The following is a 23,443-nucleotide window of genomic DNA, read 5'->3' as shown; positions in this document are numbered from 1 at the left end:
ACCGTAATCGACTTAATCGCTCCCCTGAAATTACTGACCTTGTGCCAAAATTTAAAATCAATATTTCACTGCACTTTTATCAACAAATTCCTTTTGGGATTTTACAGAGCAGTTTAGCTAGAGTGTGTGTTGCCCGGAACAGTCCTTGAGTTCGCCGTCCTCCTACGGAGCCCCAGCAAGCCCCTCCTACAAGCAGTGGACCGGAGAGGACCGCTTCACTCACCTTCCCAACCCACTGGCTACGCTACTTCTATAGAGTTGCTCCATTTCAATATTCCTTCTTCTAAAACAAGTACTCGGGTGACAGAATCGTTTGGATGTCGCAAGAACCTTGTTGTAATTATTCCATATCTTCTTTGAATTTTGTGTTCAAATTCCGTTGAGGTCAAATTCACCTTTCATCCTTCTTGGGTGATAAATAAATTATCAATCAAGTACTGAGATCGTGTCTTCTCTGTTTGTCCCTCTTTCTTTCTCTTTCTTTCTCTCTCTCTCTCTCTCTCTCTCTCTCTCTCCCTCCCTCCCTCTCTCTCTCTCTCTCTCTCTCTCTCTCTCTCTCTCTCTTTCACGCACACATAATCGGAAACACTGAACTGTAAAAGTGTTGCAGAGAACCGGAGAATCACTCATTGTGTCCCTTTCGTCCAAGATATGGAGACTGGTTGAGCAAGGACTAGCAACCTATTCTTAACTAGCGTTCTATAAAAATCACCTTAACATGTGGCAGAGTCCGTGGACAGACTGATGTATGTAACACCATGGAACAGTCAAAATAATGAAGAAACATCTAAGTACCATGAGAAAATTGCAAGAAAAATGAATTAATGAATTTTACAAATCCATAGAAATGCAACTTAAAAAAATTAGGTATCGATTTTAAATTTTAAAAAAAAGGATTTTTATTTTTCATATGGGTCTTTAGAGAGTTCACCAACGAAACAGTTTTGAATGGTTTCAGATCTGAATGTGGACGAGGTTCTCCACTCTAGTTGTAAAATATAACACCTTTGTTTTCAGTCGATATTTTGATTTTCTAACATAAGCAAAACGCAAAAATTTTATCTTATTTTATTGGAGGGTACTTGATTTTACCGACCCCGTTAAGTTAATCAGAAAGCCATACACAGAAAATAAGGGTCGTAGCAGTGCCGGATTTAGATGCATCGAGGCCCCAAGCACTTAAAAGATTTTGGTGTCCCCCATAAAAGATTATGTAATTCAAAATATGAACAATAACAAATCATAAAATAAATGTTTATTTTTCAAAACATAACAAAACAGTAAGAAGGAAAATAATTTTTGCATACTTCCACTTTATTTATATTTGAAAAGTTTCCTCCTACTTTTTTGAATTGCAAAGTCTTTGATCAGATCCTCAAAATTATATTTTAGCAAGTTTAAAGTGATTTCTTTTGTGCCGTAAACCATTTACCATTTCTGTGGTGCCCCCTCCTTCCCTTGATGCCCTTAGCACGTGCTTATTTTGCTTAATAGTTAATCCAGCGCTGGGTCGTAGCTAAACACCGCTGGGCATTTTGTCCGCCTCTGTATTGCTACTGCTACCAGTCCAACCGTATATTAGCAGAGAGCTTCAACCAATTTTTACCCATGGATCTCTCTGATTCCTATTTTACTCAGTAGGGTGGGACCAGCCATTCGATGTTAAACAACAAATATTTATGAATAAATATTATTAGGAAGTGTACAAAAAATGTTTGAATATTCTGTGCATTGTAGAAAAACAAATAATTTATTGAACATGGATTTTAACAACAAAATCTTATGTGAACCCCTAAAGGTCTTATGAACCCCGTTGAGAATCAGTGGCATAGACGTTAAGTTATTGTCAATGAATTCTCTCTCTCTCTCTCTCTCTCTCTCTCTCTCTCTCTCTCTCTCTCCCTCTCTCCTCCACCTCTTCCTCCTCGACTCTTTCTCTCATAGATACGACAAATATTTAAAAGTGGTAAAATGATACTCACCAATGTTATAAAGCAGGACTGATAAAGCCAAACACAGCAACAGTTTAGAATCCATTATGAAAGTGGAATAGAAATATTTAAAGCATAAGAAAAAATAAAATGAAAGACAGCGTCTTAAAGTCTTATATTTGATTCTCTCTCTGTTTGTTTACACATATGTTTGTATGTTGGCGTATTTTGTCGCAAAAGAGAAAAATGATTTAAAAACTTCCGTCTGATCATTTAGAAAGAACAGAGGTCAGTTCTTGAGACCAGTCCAAAATCGAATAACTTAATCCAACCTTTGGCGAGAATGACTCTCGTCAAATGGAATAAAGCAGACGACACACGCCGTTTTGCTTTTAAAGTCGAAAGTAGGGAAAAGTGTTCGAGAAGTATGAGGAGTGAAAAAGTAGAAGCGACGAGAGAGCGGGAAATTTTGGGTGAGGGTCAGAGTGAGAAGGAAAAAAGATGAGTGAAGACGATAGGACCGAGTTAGGGAAAGAGTTAGTTAATATGAGAGAAAGGGAGCAATACGGGGAGCGGGAGATGGCGTAATATTAAAACAAATTTTAAAGAAGAGGAGAGAAAAAAGATTCAGGAGAGAGAGAGAGCAGGAGTTGAGGTGGGAGAACAGTAATAAATTAGAAGAGGGAGAAAAGAAAAAAGTAATGGGTTGTGATAGCGAGAGATTTAAGTGAAAGATAACGAAAGTAAATGATGAATATATAGAGAAGAGGAGAGGAGAATGAGACGGAGAAGGAAAGACAGGAAGATAGGGAAGGAAAAAAAGAAAAGAAAGAAATATACTGTTACGCTTTAGCTGCGAAAAATAATGGGCGTGGTGTTGTAATAAGAGTAAAAATAGTGGTCGAGATTAAAGGGCGTAGGGTGTTACTAGTGATGGGGTATGGCGTGATAAGGAGAGAGGTAGGGTAGATGGTATTCTTTTATTTTATTATTATTCTACTTGTTTCAATCATTTGACTGCGACCATGCTGGAGCACCGCCTTTAGTCGAACAAATCGACCCCAGGACTTATTCTTTGTAGGCCCAGTACTTATTCTAGTACTTTTTGGTTATCTCACCCCCATTAAAAAAAATAGCCATTAAAAAATTGAGTTACCTCCCCATTAAAAAGTTAAGTTTATATGGCGACAAGAGATTGAATTAAAAGGGTTTGATCCTTTTGACTTTTGGCCTCCTCATTGAGGCATGGCATGATTTGTTGTAAAAGTGTTATCAGATTGAATAAGATGTTTATTTATTTTTTATTTTTGTTTTATTGAGGGTTAAACAATTTTTTTAGTTGGGGGAGATAACCCAATTTTTTAATGGGGGTGAGATATCCAAAAAGTACCCTTATTCTATTGGTCTCTTTTGCCGAACTGCTAAGTTACAGGGACGTAAACACACCAACATCGGTTATCAAGAGATAGTGGGAGGACAAACACACACACAAAAATACATACATATATATATGACGAGCTTCTTTCAGTTTCCGTCTATCAAATCCACTCACAAGGATTCGGTCGGCCAGGGACTATAGTAAAATACACTTGCTCAAAGTGCCACGCAGTGAGACTGAACCCGGAACCATGTGGCTGGGAAACAAGCTTCTTACCACACAGCCATGCATGTGGAACTAGCTGTAATGACTGTCGTGGTTGTGGTAGTGCTGGTGGTGACAGTAGTAGAAGAGGTTGTGTGAGTGGTAGAGGTCATGTTAATGAGGTTGAGCGTGATAATGAAGCTGCTTGTTGTCATTGTTATTGTTTAGCCCCAGGCCAACGGTGACCGAGCAGACCTTTGATCAAAGCAGTGATATAGCTAGCAGGGATTCTCAACCATCTTTTTTTTTTTATCTATGGACCCCTTTGATTACTGTTTTATTCTGGTGTATCCCCATAGCCATTCTGTGATTAAAAACTAGTTTGTAGATATTTCTTTCAAATTTCCTATTTTTTGCTGTTTTTTTGCAATACATATCAATACATACAACTAAAGCAAAATTTTTCATGGGCCCTTAAAATACTATTGTGAATCCCCAGTTTACTATTTTGTTGCGTAAACCCCCCACAATATTATATGGACCCTCAGGGGCTATATGACTCCTGCTGAGAACCACTGAACTAAAGTGTGTGCTGCCGGGACAGTGTTTGTATTTGTAGCCCCATCCGGGTTCAAATACGCAAGATTATACAGCAAACCTCAAAATTGCTGTCCCCTACAAAAGCATCACCCAGGCTGGACCGCCGCCTCGGCCCTCCTAGCAAGGCTACAGGCTCGAAGGCTTTTCAACCGTGACCATCCTATCTTTTTCCTATGTGTAGAAAATCCCCGGATCACATAGTCAAACATACTTTTTTCTATGCAATGAAAGTGTGATTTGAGAGAGGTTTGGCTGCTATATCTAGCATGTAGAAACTCCCGGTAATGGCCCATGATGTCGAGAGATGATAAAAGCCACAGAGGGCGACAATAATGGCAGTAACACTGATGTAGGTGGAGGATAACTGAGGTGGGCGTTGATGGTGCGATAATCGTGGTGGAGGATAGGGTTAGGTAACAGTTATATAATAATGACATTTATTTTTTACACCCTTCTAAGCACATCAACCATCCACCCCTTTTACAATTACCACCATCACAGCGTCGTATTCCCAAAGCCATTATTGCTGGCACCCTGCAGCTGTCAATATGAAAGTTCTCCCTTGGCTTCAAGTCAGGTCATCACTTGGATTTTTTTAATATCAAATATCTATTTAAGAGTTCCTCTGTATCTTACCTCCCTCCTATCCGCCCCACCCCATCTCTCTCTCTCAATGTCTCTGTCACACACATACACGCACACACACACACACACACACACACACTCTCTGCCTCTTTGTTTGTCTGTCAGTCTCTCTCTCCCTCCTTCTCACTCCCTCTCACTCTCCTTTTCTTATAATTTTTTTGTTCCTTTTTCTCTGCTACTTTTTAACTTTGTCTTATAAAACTTTCGTCTCTTGCATATGTACTTACGTATATGCATACGTATATACATACATACATACATGCATACATACGTACGTACGTACATACATGTATTGTTATAAAAATAAAAGAGAAGGAGGACATCTATGGAACATTGATAAGGAGTTTGCAAATCCAGCACCCAGATACACTTTCAGTTTCATACCCGTTATAATTGGAGTAACAGGATACGTACCAACCTGTCTGGAGTAAAGTATGGTTGAACTTGGAATCTTGGGGAGAGAATGCAAATCCTTAATTCATACGCTACAAATGATCGACACAGATGAAAAAAAACGAAATACAAAACTTAACCAGACAGGAGCATAAATCTTATCCACATATGCATTCAAGATGGAAAATAATGGCGCAACCAAAACAGACTTGGAAGCGCATTTTGACCAGCTTTTGATAGTCTGGCTGATACAGTGATACTGTGATTTATCATTTAATATACACAGAATTTTAAAAAAGAGCAGCTAATGGTTTCATGCCGTAGAGATGGAATAATTTGGCAGATTTATATAATATACCCATGGGATTCCTTGGAGACACATGATATGTTATAAAAATCTGCAAAATTATTCTCTCTCGCTGCGGTATGTAACCTTTAGAAGCTTTTTCTTAAATTTTGTGTATATTAAATGATATTTATCTCCTACTGAATGGAGTACTTTTTTGTTGATACTACGTATAACGTAATAGTAAAGTACGAAGGGATGCCGAAAAGTAACCGGAAAGGTTCTCTGTGGGACAAGTACGTTGTGGTTCAGGTGTTGCCTCTAGAAGCTGCCTCATGCGACCCTCAGCGTCGTCGAGTGAAGTCGTACTGCCACGTGATGCGTATTTGCTTTGCAGTGCTTCTCTCCTATTTGTCGAATTTTGAATTGCTGAAATGAAGGAACAGCGTGATTCTTTGAAATTCTGTTCTATGCTAGAGAAAATGGCGGCTGGAATAGTTGTTATGCTTCAAACAGCTCACAAGGACGCTGCCATGAGCAAAACACAAGTTTACGAGTGGTTTCCGCGCTTTAGGAATGGTCACTTCTCGCTTAAAGACCAACCTCGTTCGAGGTGATTGTCGAACTCCCGAACAAATGAAAACATTACGAAAATTCATGAACCGATCTTGGAGGACCGTCGCCGAACAATTGACGAACTTGTTGTTATGACTGGTGAGTCCTGGAGTACCTGCCAATAAGCGAAGAATTGCAAATGAAAAAATGTTGTAGCAAAATTTGTGCCTCGCTTGCTCACGGAAGATTAAAAGCAGTCACGGCTGAATTCATGTCGGGAACTGAAATAACAGTTGGAAGTTGATTCGGAGCTTTTTTCGAAGGTCATCACTGGTGACGAAATCTGATGCTACGGCTACGCCCCGGAAACGAAGCAGCAATCAAGTTAATGGAAGCATTCAATGTCCCCACGTCTTGCAAAAGCGCGTCAAGTGAAGTTCAATGTCAAGACGATGCTGATTTGTTTCATCGATGCGAAAGGAATTCTCCACAGAGAATCTGTTCTTTCTGGTCAAACAGTTAACCAGACATTTTACTTGGCATTCCTGAAGCTTTTGCAAGATGTGGTGAGACGGAAATGCCTGTGGCAAAGTGGAGAGTGGTGGTTTCATCACAACAATGCGCCTGCGCACACCGCCTTGAGTGTGAGACAATTTTTGATCAAAAATAGCATGATCCCCGCTTACTCACCCTCCCTATTCACCTGATCTTGCTCCCTGCGACGTTTTTATGTTACCCCGAAAGAAAAAAGTCCTTGAAGGAAAACGTTTAAGATGTGGAAGAGGCGGGGAAAAAACGACGCAGGCGTTAAAAGGCAACACTTCGCAAGAGTTCCAGGATTGTTTCGAACAGTAGAAAACGCGTCTGGACCGTTGCATTGCTTCAACATAAATTGGACATGAGCGATTGTTGTATTCTTTCTTGTCTTGAGGTTCACAGCCAAACGGCTGGGAGGATTCGCGTGAAAAATGGCACACATGTGGAGACGAGTGCATAGATTGGAATGCGGTTTGTATTTTGTTCCTAGCCTCCATAGTTACTGAGAAAATTGATTAAAACTTTTCTAATGGAATTCCCGTTTGTTCCACCATTAAAACAACCAGTTGCTCACACAGCCGGCATATACCATTTCGCTAGCAACAAGGGGAGTACAGGATGACAGTGAGCCAAAACTTTTGCTATGCTGTCTCTCTTCTTTCACCTCTTTGTGTGGTTAATAATCTTAATCTTTAGTTACAGTTTCTCATTTAAACTACATAATAGGCAGAATTGTCAGATTAAGACAGTAGGGTGTTTTCAGGGAGATTTGGCTGCTATTTCTACCAGGTCTAGCTACCATGTAGAGGTCTGAACTTAATTTTCATTCACATATTTGCATTTCAAAAATTTAACATAATCTTTTCTATAAATCAACTATCGTAAAAATTTTATTCGATGAGCACACACGCATGCACGCACCCCCCCCCCCACACACACACACATATGTCCATTTCATATATCTTCTTTCAATATTATCTGAGAGAAATGTGAATAGTCAGTGTCGTACATTTGAGCAACAAAGACGAATAAGTGTATCTTAAAAACCAGAGAAAAATTCTTGATTTATTAAAACTATCTTCACTTTCAGAATCGCTGGGTGGTGATTGGTTGTGATTGGGAAGATTGTCTATGATTTAACCCACCCACCACCACCACGCACACACAAACCATACACACACACACACACACATTTAATCCTTCCATTGTCTTAGTGGTTCAGTACAAACTCCACTAGAAATTTTTCATTCATGAATATTGGTGCGAATGTGATGCTGCTCTAATTGTTGTATTACTATTACCCATAAGTCAAGTACTGGTTCCCAACCATGAAGTTCCCGGAGATGGAAGAGGGTGGTGAGTGTCGAAATAGAAACTTTAAGTTGTCCTGTCCGATTCTTTGACATGCTTTCCATTCAATGTCTCTTGAATAGTACTTTGTTTTATCGATCTTGAAAAGACGAAAGGCAAGATTAACCTCGATGGCGCATAAATTTAAACTCATCATGTATTATACATCACCCCTTAGCAGCATTGTAACCACTTTAGATGCTGGTTTTGGCATATCTTGAACACCTATTTTGAAATAGCCATAAAAATATAATAAATATTAGCACAATAAATATTAAAGTGCTGATGCTTTTCAACCGTAAAATGGTACTCTATTATAATTATTGTAGGAGGCCAATTAACTATGTCTAGAAAAAGAGATGCGCGTGCCGTTAGCAGTACAGCAGGTTGGGTCACACTTTCATTTATTAACTGTTGAATGTCTTCAGGTCGCGCTTTAAAACGTGTAAAAGAGGTGGGGAAATGAGAAAATAGAAAGCATTGATAGATAAATAAGTAAAGAGAAGGAGGAGGACTAGAGGTGTAGAGAGATGTAAAGAAAACGATGAGAATGCATTCATTGACAATTCCATGTTATTATGTTAGTCTTGGCTCTTTCCCATTTCGACACAATTGTCATTTCAAAGGACGTTCTTCCACATGAATTTTGTGCAGAACCTTTCAGATATATAATTTCTTTATAATGATAGCAGTGATCTTTATATGACAAAGAACAGTCGAGACAAATTTGAAAAAAACAAAACAAAAAAAACCGGATGTTTAATTAAAACGGATGCTTCTTTTAAACACTTAGATGTAGCAACTTCCGCTAAATGTCGAAAAGGCAGAGCAATAAATTACTAAAATATGGAATTTAATGAAACGTTCTTTGATTAACCTTTGTGAATTTTTACCCAATTTTATCAAATTTAGACAAGTCCCACTTCGTTCGTCTGAATTTGAAACAATATCTAGTTTTTGTTCGAGACAATTTTCGTGCATGCGTTTGTATATATATATATATATATATATATATATATATATATATATATATATATATATATATATATATATATATATATATATATATATATATATATATATATATATGTATATATATATATATATATATATATATATATATATATATATATATATATATATATATATATATATATATATATATATATATATGTATATATATATATATATATATATATATATATATCGAACTCACTACTTCATGGTTGTGAGCCCGACGCTCTAACAACTGAGCGATGCGCCTTTTTTTGTTGTTGATCCTATGTACAACGTAATAGTAAACTATATATATATATATATATATATATATATATATATATATATAATAATATTGGGGACAAAATCCAAAATTACAGGTAAAAAACTCAATTAAAATCAATTTATAAAAAATTAAAATTAAATTGAGCCTTATAGATAAAGTATATATAAAATATATAGTTTTAGGGAAAATAACCAAGTTTCAAGAACTCATCGATGAAAATCCACTATCACATATAGAAAAATTAATAATTAAAAGCACAATAAATGAGTATAATATAAAGTAAAGTAAATATCATAAGATAAATATAATAAAAAGATTACACGTGTTTCATAACCAATTTTCAAATAGAAAAGAAATTTAAATCGATTAAAATCAATTGAAATTATCGAAAATAAGTTCTATTCAAAAATATAGCTACTCGTCAGATCGTAAGTAGAACATAATTAGATATATATCTCAACCAACAATAAGTACCTAATGAATTAATATGAAATACTTATTATATAAAGATAGAAAAATTATTTAAAAAATATCATAATATCAAAATAATAACCATTCAATAATCATCCCTTCATCCATTATAATAACATGTATATTATATACAAAAAACATCTTACATAAATTATCATTGTTTTAAATTATCATTGTTTTAAATACAAGTTGAACGAAGTTTAAGTTTAAAATAATAATGAAGATAAAATTAGTACATATTTAACCGGTGTAATAGTTAAAGCTATACTATTTAAAGCTAAAGACGTTTATTTAATTATAATTAAAGATCAATTGAATAATAGAAAAATACAAGATTATTTATTTCTACAAATTGGTTATGAAAATTGGTTATGAAACACGTGTAATCTTTTTATTATATTTATCTTATGATATTTACTTTACTTTATATTATACTCATTTATTGTGCTTTTAATTATTATTTTTTCTATATGTGATAGTGGATTTTCATCGATGAGTTCTTGAAAATTGGTTATTTTCCCTAAAACTATATATTTTATATATATATATATATATATATATATATAATGATGCGAAACTGAGTAATACCATCAGGTTGATAACTGAAGAAAAATTAGGGACACTCTGTGTCTGTTTTCCGTCCGTTTGTGTACTCAGTATACGTCATACGCTTTTTACTTTATGGTTGTGTATTTACTATACATTTTTTCCTTTATTATGTCTGTGTGCGGGTGTGTGTTTAATTGATGATTACAGTCATAGATGTGCACATACTTTGCAAAAAGAAAAACATTCAAAATTCCCATACATGCATAACACCCAAAGTAAAAACTCTAGATATTGCATTGTCTAAGATTATGATACCAGTCTTTAAAATATATATATATATATAGCATCCGAAGCTTTTCTTACAACTAGGCAATATAACAAAATGCGCTGACAGTATTTGATTGATACCAATATTTCAGATATTTGACTGGACCATACTATAAAAAAATTAGTTGCGATGTCATGGCTGTGCGGTTAAGAAGCTCGCTTTGCGACCACGTGGTTCAGGTTCAATATCACTGCGTGGCACTTGTGGCAAGTATCTTCTTCTATAGTAGAAGTACCGGACTGATAAATGCCGTGTGAGCCAATTTGGTAGAGGGAAAACTGTGTAGAAGTCTGCCGTGTGTGTGTGTGTGTGTGTGTGTGTGTGTGTGTGTGTGTGTACCTTTGGGTTTGTGTTTGTCCCTCCACCATCGCTTGACAACAGGTGCTGATCTGTTTATGTCACCGTAATATAGTGGTTCAGCAAAAGAGACCGATAAAATAAATATTAGATTTAAAAGAAAAAAAAACAGAAATACTGGGGTCAATTTGTTCGACTAAACCCTTCAATGTGGTGTTCCAGCATGACCACAATCCAATGACAGAAATAAGTAAAAGTTAAAGACGAAAGGTAAAAAAAAAATAAGATCGGAGATCAGGTTCGAATGCTTGCAACAGAGTGGAGCAGTTAAAGGCGCAACGAAGAACCAGGCAGTGATGTTGTAAACTAGGCAAAAAATTGAGTCTGGTTCTAAGGAAAGTTTGACTGACTGTGCTTGTTGCATACATCGACTTATTCCTCGTTAAACTCATTATGTACGATACAATCGCCCTCAGTTGCACATGATTCTCATCACTTTACATATTGGTTTGGCACATTTTCGGTGTCTTCTGCGGAAGAAGGCTAACGAACCAGAAACGCGTCTTGGAGTCCGAAGGAGGGTACCATTGATCTGATAAGGGTGTTTTTACATCTTTTACCAAAAGCGAGAATTTTTCCTGCACGATACACTGCAGTAGAGTTACCTTTAGAAGTTAAATATGTCGCAAACGTGTTTGTACTAACTTAAATTTCGTACATTTTAAACAGTTATTTTCTTGATTTGTTCAACTAAACCGTTCAGGACGGTGCCCCAGCATGACCTCGATCCAATAACTGAAAAAAATACAAAGAAATTAAAATTAGTATTTTATAGTAGAACACTAAGATTTTTCTAAAATTTAGCATCAAACTCTATAACGTTATTTAAATACTAAATACTTCTTGGTAAGGAATCAAATACAGTGAATTAGAATAATATGCTTCCATACATACACATGCATGCATGCATACATACATACATACATACATACATACATACGTACGTACATACATACATACATACATACATACATACATACATACATACATACATACATACATACATACATACATCACACTAAAGATTAGAGAAAAAGAGATCAACTACGTCGAGCTACTGAGAAATTTGCAGATACTCCACCCAGACTACAAGTTCAGATTCATACCCGTGATTGTTGGGGCATTTGGATATGTAACGAACTGCCTCAACAAAAACCTGGAAAAATTAGGGTTCTCAAAACCTGAAAGAAAAAGGCTGATTAGAAGACTACAGATTCAAATCATCAATGGAACTGTAAAGATATGTAAAACTTTCCAAAAATTTAGCACATAAATACATATGCATGCATCTAGACATGAAAATATATACATAAAAACGCATCCATAAAACAAACATACAAATCTGCGCATACACTAACACCAAATACTGCACACACACACACATATGCACAAATACCTAGATGATGTTGATAAAAGTTCCAATGAAGGAGCCTTGAATCTATGTTAGAGTCCGGCTCTTTCTCCATGGACAAGAAATACAGAAATGAAACTGATTGATAACATACATACATATAGGCAGTGTACTCCAGCGATGGCTTTCCGCCCGGGGCACACGCTCTTGCTACCGAGTTACACATTGTGTTTACCAACGCCCCCGCTAACTCTTTATTTCAATACAGCCGATACAGACTTATACAGCAGACCCTAAATTGGCGCCCTCATAAAAGCGTTGAGCGAGGCGGAATCCACTACCCTGCCTCCACCCCAACTACGCTACTGTGCTCCAGCGTGGCTTTGGCTCTGATGCTTAGAACAATATTCGCGTGCGCACACACACACACACGCATGCACATACATACATACATACATGCATACAAACATGCATACAAACATACATGCGTTCGTACGTACACACACATCCATCCATTAGCCATTCTCCCGATAGGTCGCTTGTTGCTCTTAATATTGTGTGTTCGTTCTAGGAATGATGCTACTGTATCGGTACCAAAACGACGAAATAATGCCAGATCAAATTACCGAAGTGGAACAATGGAAAAATAAAAATTTTTTAAAAAATAAAGAAATGAAAGTATGATGGTAATAATAATGATGATGATGATGATGGTGATCCAATAACAGTATTAAAAAAATATTTGAAACAAAATACAAGCGCAAAAATGCTGTCAAGTTATTGCTATGTCGAACAAATTTTCTAAATGTGACAGCTGGAGGGCAAGTCAATAATTTTGTTGCGTTGCTTCGCTTAAAATAATCCCTAGCCTCCCCATTTTTTTTTATGAGTATGTTAAAGGGGAAGGTTCGGGTGGTAGATGAGGGAATGGAGTGGAGTTTCAGTCAAAGTAAATTCTGACTATTGCAACAAATAAATGGGTATTAAAAAAAATACTGAAATTGCTCCGCAACTGCATTCCATATGGCGCCAAATGTCTCTTCAACTTCTAGTGGTTGGTATTTATTTATTTATTTATTTATTTATACATATTAGGGGTTATATAAGAAAAGAGAGAGAAAGAGAGAGGGAGAGCTTAATACTTGAGTTAAGTACGGTTGTGCATTGTTTTTAAGTTGTTTAATATAAGAAGACATAACCGAACTTGAAATGCGATCCCTTTTATTTATTACCTAATGAATTCAAAGTTTCATTCAATAGTGGAGGGAACCTCTACGTGGTCATTCAACTCAACTGTACAGAAATAACAGCCGAATCACTCTAAAATTACAAGCTACCATTTTTCAAATCCGGTGATTGTTACAAGAGCGCTTTTGATCGCAGATTTTCTTAATCAGAATTGATCTGGTGCTAAATAATAATAAAGATAACGAAGGCAACGATTTCACAGCGATTATATAGAATGGCTATTACACACATGAGGCATTCATAACACTGCCAAGTAGAGATCAAATGATTTTGCTTTATCTTTCGTTATTTTTGTCCTCTTCGTAAGTTGTCCATAAGTCGATGATAATGATATGGCTCTTCTTTTTCTTCTGTGGTATCCTTTTTATTTGTTAAATAAAAATGGATCAATACCTCGCAAAAACCTTGCAAACAAAGGCTGCACTAATTAAACACAAACCAACATTGGGAAATAAAGACATCACTATGAACAATAAAGTCAGATTCCTACGCTCACTGGTATTTTCCAGCTTCTCGTACGGATTCTCACAGTAGAGATTCAAAGGAAGATACAGGAAATGGAGATGAAAGTATTAACCATCTCCTAATTGAATGCAGTAAGCTAGCACAAAAAGAGTATAAGTGCTGGCATGAATGTGTTGATAAACGAGTACACTGAACTGTTAGCCAAGTTTATGAATTCAAAGAGAAAGAAAAGTGGTATGATCACAAACTAGCGGATGTGATGATGCATGATAATTACAAACTAATAAGAAATTTCTCCATAAGAAATGCTCATAATATTGAAGCAAGGAGACCAGGTATGATCGAAGTGGACAAAAAATAATGCGGAACGTTCTTGGTCATAAGTTTGCTGAATCAAAGTCGATTTGGGGCCAAACAGCAACAAGAACAACAGCAGCAACAAAAACATCAACATTAAAAGAACTTGCGAACCCGCTGTTTCCTCACTTTTTAGACCTTTGAGTTAGATTCTAATATTACCATTTTGACAGCCAAAATAATTTGATAAGTCTATGCACAGAAGGTTAAAGGTTGGTTTCTGAGATTTCGTACTTATAGCAAATGTTGTTTGAACCGCATTAATCCCTGATTAATTCTATAATCACAGCTCAGTAAGTAACAGCAGCAGCAGCAGCAGTAGTAGTAGTAGTAGTAGTATTAGTAGTAGTAGTAGTAGTAGTAGAAGAATTGTTGGTTTATTTTGTTTTTTTTTGTGATGATGTGGATTATAGTAGCCTTGTTGATGTTGCTATTGTAGTTACTGTGGGTTGTGGTGGGCGTGGTTGTTATTGCTGTTAATTGTGGTAGCTATGGGGTGCCTGAGGTGATGACAAAAATGATTGCTGTATTGGTGACGCGGCAAGTGCAAGTGGTGAAGGGCGGAAATGTGGTGGTGGGTGGGGGTGGTAGTAGTAGTAGTAGTAGTAGTAGTAGTAGTAGTAGTAGTAGTAGTAGTAGTAGTAGTGGTGGTGGTGGTGGTGGTGGTGGTGGTAGGTTGATAGTGGTGGTGGTGGTGCTGCTGCTGCTGGTTGCGCCGTTGATGATTGTGATGGCTGATAGTAGTGTTTTTTGTTGACAGCGACCGAGGCTATTGCTTCTGGCAAGTATTATGGCGAACTGGTGGTTAGATGCAGTACCTTCTTAAAGCATAGACACACCGATAGTTACCCGGGAGCCTCACAGGTCCAGGATCCCAATTCTGATCTATGTATGCAGTGGCCTAGTGGGTAGATCACGAATGAGGTGGCTGAATAATATCCATAGTCTAAGTTAGTCACGCTTGGAAATCCAGCAGGAAAGTTTAATGGCGGTTGCTTCAGATAGGCGCCTATGGGGAAGGTGCCTAAGGACTCTACCCCCATCACTTTCCCAGAAATAATGAGCGACGAAATTGAATGGTTGGACGGGTATGCTGTAGCTTACTATCAATAATGATGAACTTATTTTATACAGTGCTCAGGTGCACTACAGACTCATCAGAAAACGTAATCACAAGTGCTTGAATAGTGCATAGAATAATTTACACGAAATGAACGGTGAATAAGTCGTTCAAAAAATTCGGTGCTACTTTAGTGTGCGGTCTACCGCAGTATCCTGTCTTCGCTGTGAAATTACTTTAAGCAAGCGGTCTACCTTTTCTTACCCTTTTACTCTTTAGCATGCGATCTATCTCCACTATAAGTACTTTATATTACAGGATGATAAAAGCAAATTGAATTTTGATAAAAACAAATTGAATCGAAATATAGGCTGGTGTTCTCCACTTCTGACACGTTTTCGTTTTTCTTGCATGGCGCTACCACATCGATGACAAGGGTCTTCTTCTTGTGATGTATCCAGAAGATTGTTTTCTTGTAAAAATGCAACTGCTGTTTCCTCTGCAAAAATCATACGTCTATAGAAATCCTTTAAAAGCATTGTAACGATTAAAATTAACTCAGGTTAAGAGAGTAAGAAAACGTAGACCGCACGCTAAAAGTATTTCACAGCGTAGACAGGATACTGCGGTAGACCGCACGCTAAAGTGGCACCAAAAATTCTATAGGGGTCAATGCATTGATTTGCCAGAGGCCTTATAATGCAGCTACAACTGTTGATAATGATGGATGTGATGATAATAATGATGGTAGTATAATTTTTCATCGCATTTGCAAACAACCTCATTCGTGAAGTCCGTTGCATCCTGTGAAGTACATAGACCAAGTTTCAGAGCGATAATTTTAAAATTGAAAATGCTACAAATACAAACCTGATTGTTGTTTAACACAGATTTAAAATTTCACTGAAATATTACATCATTCTATTTATTAAAACTTATTTGTATACATATAGAAAAAAAATAATTTACAAAGATACAAAGTAAAAATAGTAAAAGAAAATGAGTTCAAAAAATAAATAAGAAATAAGTAAAAAAAAAAAAAAACAATAAAAATGCATACACACTCCCTCAATTATGCATCGCATTATGGAATACTGATTAGTGGTGTAGCTAATTGAGGAGCAAGCGAGGGCGACCGCTCCTTCCGATCGCACAATTTTTTAAACTTGTTAGTTCACTTGTGCGATAAAAGTTGAATCTCTCTCTCTCTCCCTTTCTCTCTCTCTCTCTCTCTCTCTCTCTCTCCCTCTCTCTCTCTCTCTCTCTCTCTCATGTTAATTGTATAGCCTTGGAAGAACTTTCTGGAGTCATTACTTTATTTGACCAACCTCTCGTGTTTTTGAGCTGTCTGCTCAATTCCTTGTGGTGTGTTGCTAGCTGCTGACAACTGAAGAACCAGATCAAACCCTGATATCATAACCTCTCGACACTGGACGATCCTGTGGAGTTTCATCCTTTTCACGTGACGCCTATATCAGTAGTTGTAAGTTTCGTACATAATGACATTGTTACTGACACATGAAATTAATGAATGTAGGCTACAATTGCGTATAACTAATGAAATATTTCGTGTAATGTAAGCGAAATAAGTGAACAGTTGTTTGGTATGTGCCACGGCGCTTTTTTTCTTACGTACTCGCTCCTTCTAACTTTTGAACCTGTCTACGCCTTTCTGATGCATCCCCAAACACTGTGACTTGATGATTTCGAGGTTAAGGTGCTAGAATAGCCAGGTGTCCCTATAAGTATCATTTGTATCAGACTTCGAGTAAGACGTAATTCAGACGATGACAGACTCTTCCTTGTCAGCGGTCCATCTGTCACGAATTTCTCAACTATATAACACGTTGAAAAAATATAATTCACCCTCAAATTACTGTATTGATTCTGGAGTCCATGTAATCTGCTACGCTCTCTCTCTTTCTCTCTCTCTCTCTCTCTCTCTCTCTCTCTCTCTCTCTCTCTCTCTCTCTCTCTCTCTCTCTCTCTCTCTCTCTCCAAGTTTTGAGGTCTGAGTGTCTTATACTCTGTAATTTGGTTCCTATTTCTAGCATTGAGACTCCTATTTGATGATGTTGTTGGTGTTGTTGTTGTTGTTGGTGGTGTTGTTGTTGTTGTTGTTGTTGTTGCTGCTGTTGTTGTTTAACCCCAAAGTCGTCTTTGCGTAGACCTGTGATCAAAGGGGCTCCTCATGTGAGTTTTTCAGGCATAGTATATCTAGGACTATATTATTCAATGTGTCCTGTTATTTTAGGACGGTAGTGTATCATATGTAGAACATTTAGAGGCTATTTTTTGCTGGTCAAATAACCACGTGCAACATATGTTGTCTTGCATAAATGCATGTGAAATGCCTATAATCTCAGACAAAAGTCAAGCTTGTGAAAATGATTGATGGTTGAAATATAATTTAAGCTACATTTCTCGTCTTTTCAATACACACACACACACACACACACACACACACACACACACACACACACATATATATATATATATATATATATATATATATATTACTCATATATTGTTTGTATCACGACAGAACGCACGCGTTACCTTTATACAGTAAGTTTTAACTATTTTTCTAACGCGACTCTCTCTATTTCTATCTCCCCCTCTCATTTTTCCCTCTACTGTTCTTCGCCTCTACCTGTCACTACTTCTCTCTCTCTCTCTCTATCTCTTGTTACTCGTCCTTCGCCTCTCACCGTTACTACTACTATCTCTCTCTCTCTCTCTCTCTCTCTCTCTCTCTCTCTCTCTCTCTCTCTCTCTCTCTCTCTCTACCTCTCGTTGCTCACTTTTATTCTACTTCCTCCCCTCCTTTTCCCTCTGCTACTCTTTCTCTTCACACAGCCTTGGTCACGTGTGTGCGGCTGTTATTTCTTTTCGTTCTTGGAATCACCAAGCTCGCACGTACTTCTTTGCCCCTCCTGTACGTGCTTCACAGCGTTCGAGACATACACACTTCACGTCTGGCTGTACAGCCTTTTTGTTTGTTTATTTCACCGTTTCGTTTTCCTGTCTTGTTTTCCGTCCGCCACTACCCTCCACGAAAACAATTTAATTTGCGTTCGTGGGAAGAACCATTTTAACGATGCGTACTGCCTTAATTCTTCGAAACGCCGGAGTTTTAATGGTGGCAGCTGATGAAGGGGATGTTTCTATGTGGCCTGCTTGTTTGTTGCACCTTGTTTACCATTTTTGTCCTTGTTCTTTTGCCACGTCATGTACCCAGTTATGTATCTATATGTACATGTGGATGAACGTATATACATACATGTACACATATATGCATTTACTCATATATTGTTTATATATATATATATACATATATATATATATATATATATATATATATATATATATATATATATATATATATATATATATATATATATATCCGACGGGCTTCTTTCAGTTTTAGCTTTGGTTGGCCCGAGGCTATTAGTAGAAGACACTTGCCCAAGGTGCCACGCAGTGGGACTGAACTTGGAACTATGTGGTTGGTAAGCAGGCTGCTTACCACACAGCCACTCCTACACCTTATATATATATATATGTATATATATGTATATATATATATATATATAACATACATACATATATTCGAAATCAAAAATGATGCAAAGCACACTGTGAACAGGGATGTATAACAACATCCGACAGTCTGGTCAATCACATGATATCAAATGGTATATATATTCTCGTGAATTCCATTTTCTGTTTCTCTCATTTATTTTATGTATGTGTGTGTGTATGTATATGTGTGTGTATGTGTGTGTGCGTGTATATACATATCCGTATAGATGTGTGCGTGTTTATGCCCATATATATATATATGTACAGTTATTAGCACAAAAGCATACACATATAGATACGCTGTGTGTTATCTGTGTGTGTATGTGTGTGTATGTGCGCGCGCATGCGAATATGTATGTGCGTGCGTGTGTGTGTGTGTGTGTGTGTGTGTGTGTTTGCATGTGTGCCCTACTTTTCATTGCAATAAAATCTCATATTCAAGCTACCCCCGTCCTATTGCAGACGACTTTAAGCTTTCTAGCCAACACTAGCGTCACAACCCTTCTCACATTCCGGGCCGAATGATATATTAGCACTGTCACCCCATATCTTTTTAACCCTAAATTTATCTCAGCTTGTATTAACACACATTGCTTAATTCCTTTATAAGCTGTGTTCAAATCTTACCCAGTCAACTGCCTTTCTTCCTTCTGAGGTCAATTACATAAGTATCAACCAAATACAGAGATCAATATACAGGCATACCTCATCCTACGTCGTTAATTAGTTCCAGGAGATACGACTTACGTCGAAAAGCAACTTATGTCGAATTAACTTGTTTCTAGGTTAGTCTAGACTAGGCCGAATTTACTTGTCTCTAGGCTAAACCGATAATAACCATTCCCAGTTCTGTACTTTATTTATGAATGCATTTTCAATAATACTTGGTTAATAAAAACTTATTTTAAGCTTACAAACAAATAATTTTTATTTTTTAATACAGAAAAAAAAAGTAATCTAAATTTACGAATACAATTTGGCGGTGTTTACCGTACGTCACGGACGGTTTATTTATGAATGCGGTTTGTAATAAGACATGGTAAAATAAAAACCCTTTTTAAGCTTAGAAAACAAATTCTGTGATTATTATTTTGCAATAGTAAAAAAAAAACTAAATTATTTAAATACATACATAGTTGGTGGTTTACATCGCGGATGTAGATGGCTGTGGATCGCCAACATCAACAGCTGACTCTGGTTGTTCTTGTTGTTCGATGCGCTCAAAAACACCGATTGAGAGTTCCTTGAACTGTCTTCTTTTCCTCAAGGATTACATTATAAGGAGGAAAAGCTTCGTGACAAGCCCCCATAATCTTAGAAAAGCGTTGAGCATATGGGTCCATATTTTCGAACATAGAAAGACCTTTTTCGGTATATGCAAATACTTGCTGTATTTTCTTAATGGTAAAGTGACGCGACTCAGGTTCGATTTCCTCTTCTTCTTTATTTGGCTGCTCGTGGAGCTCTGTCAAATCTTCGTTCGTCGGGGACTGCTTCTCTTTTTCAAATAAATCTGTGAAATCCTCCTCCAAGTGATAACTTCTTCACTCCTTAAATCTATTGAACCATCCTTGACTTACCTTGAACTCTATATCTTTCTCATCTGGGTATTTTTTCTTCGGGTCCTCAAACAAAGACAACGCTTTCTCTTGAATGATTTCTTGACTAATAGTAGCACGCTCACGATTCAACCTAACAATCCAATGAGAAAGAAGACTTCCCATTTCTTCAAAGATTTTGCCCTTTTTCTTATTGATGACAGTGTTCTTCATCCCTGATGCTTCAGCTTTGATATGTGCTAAAATCTTGTCTTTATGTACAATCGTCGATACAGTTGTCCGACTCATCCCAAAAGATTATGCAATTGCTACCACTTTTTCACCTTTTTCATGGCGTTTTATCATGGCCAGTTTATCTTCCAGCGTTATAGCATGACGTTTAGTACTTTCACTATGAATTTTCTTAGGAGCCATGAGGGCGAAACATAAAATCACAAATGAATGAGAATGGGAAAGTAGCCGATAAACAGATGTAAGCTAATCTGAATTCAAAACAATCACTGGAATCACGAGTGACAACGACGCCTAACGGTAGATATTGGAACTACAGTGCAATATGAGCTCCGAAAGACCGATAAATAGGACAACACAGCTGATTTCATGATTTCATTCATTAAGGTACACTACTTTATGATGTGAATCTTAACGTTTACTGTACGTATTTTAATATGATTTCATATGCTTTTATTCTTATTTATTGTAAAGTAACATGATTTTATGTGCTTTTAACGGTTTTCTTGTGATTTTACGATTCTAATATCTGTGGTGTTCAGACGTAAAGTCGAGTAAAATGTCTTGATCTTTATTCTTCCATATATCATTTTTGAAAACCGATGTATACTCGAGAACGACTTAAATTGAAACGACACACGTGTTTGTGCGTGCGGGCGTACGTATATGTGTGCACGCGCGCGTGTGTGTATGTGTGTGTGAAAAATGATTTTCTTTAATTAAAAATTATTAATTACATAGAAAATCTTTAAAAAAAAAACAAGCAGGTTAATACAGACCTGATAGAAGGAAGTTTTGTGTAAGCACTTTTTGGTGTTCTTAGCTTTTCAAACACGTGTTATACAGTACATCCCACAGAAAATTATATACAAGTTACCTATCGTAGTGTTGTGTATAAAATACACATTGTATAATGAATAACTGGGGTTAAAAACGGTAATAACGTCGATTCTTATGGAACAGCCATATTGATGTAGCGATAAATATTACTTCTCAGTGTAGTTACTACTTTTATCTCTTACAGAGATTTTCTAACTAGCTACTTTGCTAATTGAAAAACAATTGATCGAAAACAGTTGACAAAAGAGAAAATCTTTTGCGAAGAATTCGTTTCCCGCCTGTAGGAGGCTGGTGATGATAAGGGTCGAAGTTTGAACTCACTAAGCAATGAGCCAAAACAGACGCTACAAGATTCTAACAATTCTGCAAATTCATCACCACTATGGGCTAGAATGTCATTTACCGATCCTTGGAAAGGATAAAAGACCGAATTCCTCAGAATGCAGACAGCCAGAACAGATACTGCAACACATTCTAGCAACACTAACAATCCTTCTACCCCACCACATTTGAAAAGACAATTTAATAAAATATCGGTTTCAATTTTGGCACAAGGCTAGCAGCTTTGAAGGAGGGGGTTAGTCGATTACATCGTCCCCAGGGTTCTAAGAATGAAAAACAAAGTCGACCCCGGCGGCATCTGAACTCAGAACGTAAAGACAGATGAAATGCCGCATAGCATTCTGCCGGCGCGGTAACGACTCTGCCAGCTCGCCGCCTTAGAATTTGATAGAATATGAAAATGTCATTGCTCATTTTTATGTTTCTCTTTATCAAAGAACATTGATACCCATACACTTCTTCCATACGTCTCCTTATATATTACTACATCATACTATATAACTCCTAAGGCATGCACCTTATATTTCTATCTTTCCCTCTTTCGTTCCTTCTTTCCATTTTTGTGTTTCCCTTCTTTTCATTCCATCATTTCTGCTCTGATTTCCAATTCCTTTCACTTGTCACTCCTTTCACATTTCTTTTTCATATATATTTTTGCATATTCTTTCTCATTTTTTTTTAGTTTCTTTTTCAAATTGCTTCTTTTTTTTTACCATTTGTTATCCTATTTCTTACTTTTTTTATTATATTTTAATGCCATTTTCATTCCCACCCCACCCTTTTCGTTCTTTCTCACTTCTTTATCTTTTTCATCTTTATTCCTTTCAGCCTTTCTCGTGTTTCTTCACCTCTTCTCTTTTCTCACCACTCTCACTCTTACCCCCTTCTTTTATTCTCACTTCACCTTGTATCAACACTTCACCCATTCCCCCATAGTTTCACCCTCACACCACACTTTCTCCCCTTCTCTGTTTCTTTCCTCACACATTTCCTTTCCCTCTCACTTCACTTTCCTCCAGTACTTCAACCCTTTGCCTAAACTCTCCCCTCACTAAATAACTCTCCCTCCCTCTCGCTCTCCTTTAACTCTAACCCTTCTGTCCTCTTCTTCACACTCCTCTACACTCTCACACTAAGCTGTCTTCCCTCCTATCATTTTCCCCCCTCTCTCCATCCTCTCTTTCTCTATTCTACGTACTGCACTTTAAAGCAACAATTCGCCACTCTTACCTCAAATGGCGATAAACTTACCAGAATTTATACGAAGGAGGCCAAATAAAGAAACCCCAAGAAACAAGCAAACAAAAAGTGTCGTTTGTCTGCAGATTCTGAGGAATGCAAAGAGATTACACAAGATAAAGCCCCCTTGATAACAGGATATGGTATCAGATAGTATTTCAAGAAGTTGACGTTAGAATTCGAGGTTTCCGAAGGACCGACTCGCTTTGTAGGTTAGACAATTTCAATGGTGCTTCATATCACTATATTTGTGTTTCATATCTATATCTATTGTAAGTTGACATGATCGATACCTCTCGC

The 23,443-nt window shown here is 36.9% G+C and overlaps 1 protein-coding gene and 1 pseudogene across 1 annotated transcript in view; both read right to left on the bottom strand.

Moving 5' to 3' along the window:
- Positions 1–2,295, bottom strand: part of LOC106876216 (uncharacterized) — a 106,200-nt gene extending 103,905 nt beyond the window's left edge. The window contains exon 1 of the mRNA XM_014924684.3: positions 1,983–2,295. Within this exon, the coding sequence (XP_014780170.2) occupies positions 1,983–2,037 (55 nt within the window). The 5' untranslated portion in view covers positions 2,038–2,295. The remainder of the gene's footprint in view (positions 1–1,982) is intronic.
- Positions 2,296–20,152: 17,857 nt separating this feature from the next.
- LOC149134416 (putative CENPB DNA-binding domain-containing protein 1) lies at positions 20,153–20,905 on the bottom strand (annotated as a pseudogene).
- Between the last annotated feature and the right edge of the window lie 2,538 nt (positions 20,906–23,443).

The sequence above is a fragment of the Octopus bimaculoides genome, chromosome 8 (assembly GCF_046866305.1).
Source record: "Octopus bimaculoides isolate indiv1 chromosome 8, ASM4686630v1, whole genome shotgun sequence".
In the NCBI taxonomy this organism is placed as follows: Eukaryota; Metazoa; Mollusca; class Cephalopoda; order Octopoda; family Octopodidae; genus Octopus; species Octopus bimaculoides.
The sequence above is the reverse complement of the archived record's forward strand: the minus strand, read 5'-3'. Positions and strand labels throughout refer to the sequence as shown.